General features: G+C 36.3%; 1 protein-coding gene across 1 annotated transcript; it reads left to right on the top strand.

The window, feature by feature from the left end:
• The first annotated feature begins 3,395 nt into the window (after positions 1 to 3,395).
• On the top strand, positions 3,396 to 4,759 carry LOC131858953 (uncharacterized). Its single transcript, XM_059212450.1, has 3 exons — positions 3,396 to 3,899; positions 4,001 to 4,099; positions 4,403 to 4,759. Exons 1-3 carry the CDS (start codon positions 3,396 to 3,398, stop codon positions 4,757 to 4,759), a joined length of 960 nt encoding a protein of 319 aa, XP_059068433.1.
• Positions 4,760 to 6,850: the final 2,091 nt, after the last annotated feature.

Genomic DNA, 6,850 nt, shown 5'->3' with positions numbered 1-6,850 from the left:
GAGCTTAGTGTGCTTTCCCTTTGGTAACCTTTCCTTCTTCAAATTCACCTAAACCAAATCTCCAATCTGAAATTATAATTCTCTCCTTTTCTAATTCACATGTTCTTTGTACTTGTCTGATGACTTTTGAAGTTGCATCTTGACCTGCTCATGGACTTCCTTTATGGCTTCAACAAACCTCTCCCCATCTACACTTATAGGTTCCGTATGGGGTAGCTCTCAACTCCAATACCCCTCTTGGATGCAACCCATACACAATCTGAAATGGCGACTTCCCCGTGCTTCTATTTATAGTGTCATTGTAGGCAAACTCAACCTGGGATAAGATTGAATCCCACTTTTCACCATGTTGTCTTGTAAAGTATCTCAACAAGTTTCCTAAGACACCTCCAAAACATAAACACCTAGAAAATACTCAACTAAATACCCCTAGGCCCATATGCCCATGGTGGCTTATCAACTTGCCAAATCCATGTCATTGGGTAACAAAGCGGGGTTTATTACAAAAATAAAACAAACTAAACTATCCTATTACATAGATTGAAAGATCACATTCTCATGTGTGATCTTTAGGCCTTCATTACCCTGATTATCCTAGTCACGAGGTGCCCCTGCACCAAAGTGGTTTAAAGGACAAATTAAGAATGTTAAAAATTGCAGAACACTGATTCACCCCCCCCCCCCCCTCTCAGTGTTGCTTGACTCTGACAATTTCTATCAGAGCCTATTTCCTCGAAAGAAGCCTAACAACTTGAGGAGGATCTAGGATGGTGAGTCAATGGATTTTGGTAGTCAGAAACATCAACTTGTTGTAGTACTTGAGGATCTTGATCAAGCTGAAACTGAGGCCCGACAAGTAAAATCAAACCTTAAGGATGTTGAGATCTTCATTAAATCATTGAAATATCAGTTGAACAAGTCAAGGGAGAAAAGAAAGGAATCTGTTGATAAGCTGAAAGAGAAAGAATGCCAAAGCATTTATGATCAAGCCCTAAAGGAGAAGACGAAAGAGTTTGAGAGACTTACTAGAGCTAATGTTGTCCAGAATAATAAGATGGAAGCCATTGTGATGAGATTAAGAAAGGAGATTGAAGAAAGGAAGAATAATGAGGAGAAGCTTGCTCAGTTCTTGAAAGACAAATTTGAAGAATGTTGCAGACTTGAGAATGAGAATGGAAAACTAAAGCTTGACCTGCAAGACTCTAGACAACATGAGGAAGATCTTGAAAGGTAGATCATTCTTCTTATGTATGATCTTGATGTTGCAAATGAATATAATGAGAAGTTCTGGACCAGCTCAGCCAGACTTGATGAAATCCTTGCACACCAGAAGAATCCTAATGATACTCAAGGTCTTGGATTTGAGAAAGGTGAAAGCTCTAAATTAGCACAACAGAAGAACAATTCAAGAAGGCCTCCAATAAGGAAACCTAATGCTCATAAGCTCAATGGTAACTATTTTGTTTGTAATAAATTTGGTCATATTGCTAGTTAATGAAGAAATAGGATGATCAATAATGGTCCATCTTTTACCAATCAATGTTTTAAATGCAACATGTATGGTCACAAGTCAAATGAATGTAGAAGTATGATGAATAAATTTCAAAATAGGAGAAATGTTAGATGTTTTTCATCTGGTAGGTTTGGACATGTTGCTAATCAATGCAGATCAAGGGGAAATCAGATAAACTTCAAGTCTAGACAATAAAATGTTGTTTTCTATGCTTACAACAAATCTAGTCTCATCGCTAAGTATTGCAGAAGTAGAAATGTAAATAGGAGAGGTCCGGAAGACAAGAACAAGAATGTGAAGCCAAATGAGAAGGGAAAAGAAAAAGTTGAAGAGAGCAAAGATCAAATGAAGAAGACTTAGGTTAAGAAGAGTGATTTTGAAGCTTCAAATGGTTCCGCACCTGATTCCGGTGTTGGAACCTCATCTGGTAACTGAACTAAGGCATCCAACCTTTTGGGAAGCTATCATGAAAATATTTCAAACCTCTTATTTGAGATTCATGCCTAATTCTGGTAGGTTTCATAGGTGTATGTGATGATCAAAGAAATTTTTGATGGATTTTCGGAAGAGTTTGAGGAGATTTGAAGATTCGCGGAAGATTTTTGTGAAATGCAGAGTATCTAGAAGTATTAAGGCAAAGTGCATTTATTGTACCTAAAGGTTAGGTATTCGGAGGATAAAAATCAATCTTACCACTTCATTTGTCACTATGCATTGGAAGAGAAGAAGTTTGGAGAGCTCTAAAAGAATAATTGTCAGGCGATTTAGCAAAGAAACCCTAATCTGGTTAGCAAGTTATTTATTGATAGAACCTTTTAAGTTTGAGGTGTTATATTTTTGAAATGGCCACATCTGGTGTTGCTACCCCTCTTGTTGTTGATATCATTGAGTGTGCATGACCAAATTTCAAACATCATCCATTTGTCTCCATGGAAGATGATCCAAAAAGTGCATTTTCAAATGTGCCCTACGATGTCCTGCATATTGAAGATGTTAGGGTTTACACACATTGTCCCATTGAGGAATTGGGAAGTTCACACATGTCAAATCTATACAATAATCAACTGTCTGATAAGAATTCAATGTTGAAACCATAATTTCAAGGGTTAAAAGACAAGGTTTACGCGCAATTTGTTAGATTTTTGATTCTCTATTAACCCGAATGGATCCGATACATATTGAGTAGAATGCATGAAAAATTTATGTGGTTGAACAAGCCCCAAAAGATCACAAAGACTATTATTCAAGCTGTGACAGGACTATGTGCATCCAAAGAGATGCCATATTTGAAGTCTGTAAAGAATGATATTGTGACAAATGCAACTAGATCTAAATTTGACAAATGGGTGATGATTCTCAATGACATCCTCAAGCATGACATCAAATTTGCCTCTATGGTAATTGAATATAAGGTTTATTATTCCAGCAGGGAGAATTCAGTCTCTGGTACTGCAATATATGCCGCCTATGAAATGATGAGGGAAAACAATAAAATGACCTTTCCAAACTACTCCAGAGTGAGCTGATAAAGAATATAAAGAAGATCAAAGAGAACAAGAAACATCCTTTCAAGTATGGTACACTGCTCCTATGTTTATTTTTCTACTTTATGAATGAGATTCTAGGTGTTGGATAGGTGCAATGGGCCTTTGACAGGCCGGTACGAGTTCAAATTAGAGAATATTTGTATAACTCCAGTGACTCTAAGGTCCATAATAAGAGTTTATGGGGTTATTTCAAGAATTTCTAGAAGGAAATGCATGAGATGGAAAGAATTCCTAAGTACATAATGGAGAAATATCAAGACACAATTTGTTTTATGGTGGATATTTACCAATGTTTAATGGAATCCATGGAGCCCCAGATGGTATGAATTATGCCTATGGGTTATGAAGTTGAAGAGAATATATTGGAACTTTATGCAAAACATATGTTGATAAAACCGGTGGATCCCGACGAAGAAAGATTTGGGACTTATGCAGAAAAGAGTTTAAAACTACATCAAAAATTCAAGAAATCAATGATTCAGAAGAAAGTTTGGAAAGAAGTTGAGGCTCTTGCAAAAAGGATGGGAATAACTAAGGAAGCAATCTGGAAAGAAAAAGAGGAGAACATCCTTTTTGAGGAGCAGATTGTTAAGGTGGAGAAGAAGGCTAAACTGGAAGCATATACTCCTAAGCCAAGGAAATCAAGAAGTGTTTCTCCCTCCCCTGATTCACAGAAGCCTTCAAGAAAGCCCGATAGCAAGCCCAAACCATTATTCAAGACATTTGGTGGTGCTGAGAAGAAAAGGAAGACAATCAAATTTGTGACTGTAGATGATGAGGAAACTAAATCTGATGAAGTAGTCAAGGAGGTCAAAGCCAAAGCTTCCAAGGCCACCAAGGTCTCAAAAGGGAATCCATCTAGTAAGAAATATATACCATCCTTGATAAGGCATGAAAGAAAGGAAAACTTGAAGTTAAGCCTCCTATGTCTTTGCATCAGATTGTGAATGAGGTTGTGAAGAATGGTAGCTTGAAGCCATTATCAAAATGGTATGAAAATTTTGATGTATCTGGAAAAATAACTTTAGAAGAAGCAACTGTAGAATACTTGAATATATATAGTAAAGCTCTAATTGAACTAATGTCAGTCATACCCAAGAGCTTGTATGAAATTTTGGATGCTAGGAGACAAACAACAAATAAAGAAGATGAGAGATTGAAAGAATATGTATTAGTTAATCTATGTTCGGTAATTTCTAAGGAAGAGATAGAAAGATTAATTAAGCTAGCTAAGAATGAGTTCAGGAGTAAGTACAAAGTGAATAAAATTATGTTTGGGAAAATTGATGAGGTTGCAAAAGAAAATGAGAAAATTTTGACAAAAATATTACTTGATAACTAGTATGAAATTAATTCGGCAAAAGGACAAGATGATACTCATCTAGAAGCTCAAAAAATGGCATCACAAGTCGAGCAGAAAATGGATGATACTTCTATCCCAAAAGTTCAAATTGTTGAGAAAGTACAGGTTAGTGTGCAAGAAGAAGTTAGAGCTGAAGATGTTGTTGACAAGGGTGAAGAGGATGCTAGAAAAGAAGATGAAGGTAAGAAAAAGGATGATAATCCTTCGGTTGATGCAGTTAACCCTCGGGTTCTTGAGAAGGAAGCAGATACTGAGAAGAATGGTGAAAAGGAGAAGGTGGAGGTTAAGGTTGTAGTTGAGATTGAGGCAAAAGACACTGTAGAGATAGTGAAGTGAAAGCAAATAATTGAGGATTCAGAATTTGTGCAAGATCTTATCAACCTCGCTTCTCTATCTCCTATTCAAAAGCTTCAACTTGCATCATTTTCTCAAGAAAAGTCCAGTGAGGATATTTTGAAGTCACACACTAAGGATAGTATGTTGCTAACCCTGGCAACCAGTATTTTGGATAAATTAATGCCTTCATTTTAGAAGGATACTTCAGAAACCCCATTCGGCTAGTCAAAAAGTTTGATTAATTTTGTAAATACACATTTTGAATCTTTTGAAAAAATAGGTTGAGGAGAAGGTGCGAAATGAATTCAATGCAAAGAGGCTTTGAAAATTGAAAAAGATGATTGCCAAAGATAGAGTCACTTTAGATGCCTATGTAAAGAGTATGAAGGATGGATTATCCGAAGGTGGCAACTTGTACAAATCATGCCTATCTTTGAAAAGGTTCACTGAAGACTTTGAGAAGAAATCTAAGGAGCATGAGGATGAGCTACCATGCATATCCCAGTCGGTTGATCCTCTATCAATTTCCTTGAGTAGTCATGAGAATCAAGTAATATATCATTGTTTGAGAGAATCAGAAGCTTGAATCATGAGAGTGAGAGAATAATTGGAAGAGTTGGAGAACTTTGGAGTGCATTACTCCTAAGTGGAATTTTATGCCTAGTGCTCTCAAGGATACTCAAGATGCTCTGGCCAATAATGATCCAGAAGATGTAAAAACAACATAGGTGCAAGCTTACTTGTTTAGTGGATTTATAAGGGTGTCGGAGAGTCTAAAGAAGGATCGAGATAGCCATCTAGGTACATTGAATAATTCTTATGTAGACATCTTCAAATTTTTGTGAGTATGTAAGGATTGTGTGTACATATGTTAATAGCATTTTTAGCTTTAATTTTTTATTTTCGGAACCCTACCTTTGCCATTGATGTCAAAGTGGGAGTGTAGAGGAGTGAAAAATGTTGATCTTAGGGGGAGTTGTTGATTCTTGGAGTCCGGTTGATAGATTCTCGTTGCAGTGTATATTATTTTTCTTTTGGTCCGGCACTTAGTCATTTTTCACTAAGTGTTGCCATCAATGCCAAAGAGGGATATTGTTGGCAAGAGATTGCATTGTTGTTTAGATTGCATTATTGTTTAGAAATTGGAGTTAGATATTCAATTTGCAGTTCATGATTCATTCATACCGGAAGTAAGACTAAGGTCTGGTGAGATAGAACAATATATCTGGTAGTGTACAGTAATTTGGTTAGCATTCAGTTGTGTTGAGTATTTTATGTTGCGGATCTCAGAGAAGAATTGTGGATGTGTAATATGCCTTATTCTAGGTTTATGGCCTCTGGTGATGATTCTTGAATAATTTGGAAGATCTGGTATACAGATTTTTGGTTAGAACAATTTTCATCAACAATAACGTGTCAAAATTCATTGTGCGGATCGTGCATAGTAATTTTGGTGATTGTTTGTGTGTTTGAGGATGATAAGATGACATATGGGAAGCATATGGATAATTTGTTTTGGTCAACATTATTGTTTTGGATCGGATTGAGCTGACTTGGGTAACATGTTTCATTTGCGTGTTATGCGTTTTTTGGCCGGCATGTAGAAAATTTTAATTTGATGTTGTGGATATATATGAGTGATTGATTTGATTATTTTTTATATCTATGGTTGCATGAAAAGTGTGTATGAGTGATTGTGCACAGTTTCACGTGCGCTACCAAAGGATTTGTGCTTTGGAATTTAGAAGAACAACAAAACAGAGTAGTGTTGCAGAACAAAGTATTTTGTGCTTAACCGCAATTGTTTTTGGCATTTGTAGATGTTGTTTATCAGTTCAAACATTCCAATTATTATCTGTAATCATTTGTAAGGCAGTGAGCCTTCCAAGGTTGTAGCCCTTATTGTAATTTGAGCAGTAAGTTGTAGGTAGTGTGCTTGAATGCATGTGCATTTTCCTCATGTAATGTTATTATATTTATAACAAGGTATATTAATATTGTGGGTCTCAATCCCATCGTCGTTTTTCCCTTAACCAGGTTTCCACGTAAAAATCTTGGTGTTATGGTTAATTGCTTTGTGTTTCTTCACAC

This window comes from Cryptomeria japonica, chromosome 10 (genome assembly GCF_030272615.1).
Source record: "Cryptomeria japonica chromosome 10, Sugi_1.0, whole genome shotgun sequence".
NCBI lineage: Eukaryota > Viridiplantae > Streptophyta > Pinopsida > Cupressales > Cupressaceae > Cryptomeria > Cryptomeria japonica.
This window is presented reverse-complemented; position numbering and strand designations above follow the sequence as displayed.

Coding starts and splice junctions, on each gene's coding strand:
- LOC131858953 (XM_059212450.1), top strand. CDS start 3,396: ATGGGTTATGAAGTTGAAGAGAATATATTGGAACTTTATGCAAAACAT. Junction 3,900..4,000: donor AAGCTTCCAAGGCCACCAAG/GTCTCAAAAGGG, acceptor TCTTTGCATCAG/ATTGTGAATGAGGTTGTGAA. Junction 4,100..4,402: donor TAACTTTAGAAGAAGCAACT/GTAGAATACTTG, acceptor CTTGATAACTAG/TATGAAATTAATTCGGCAAA.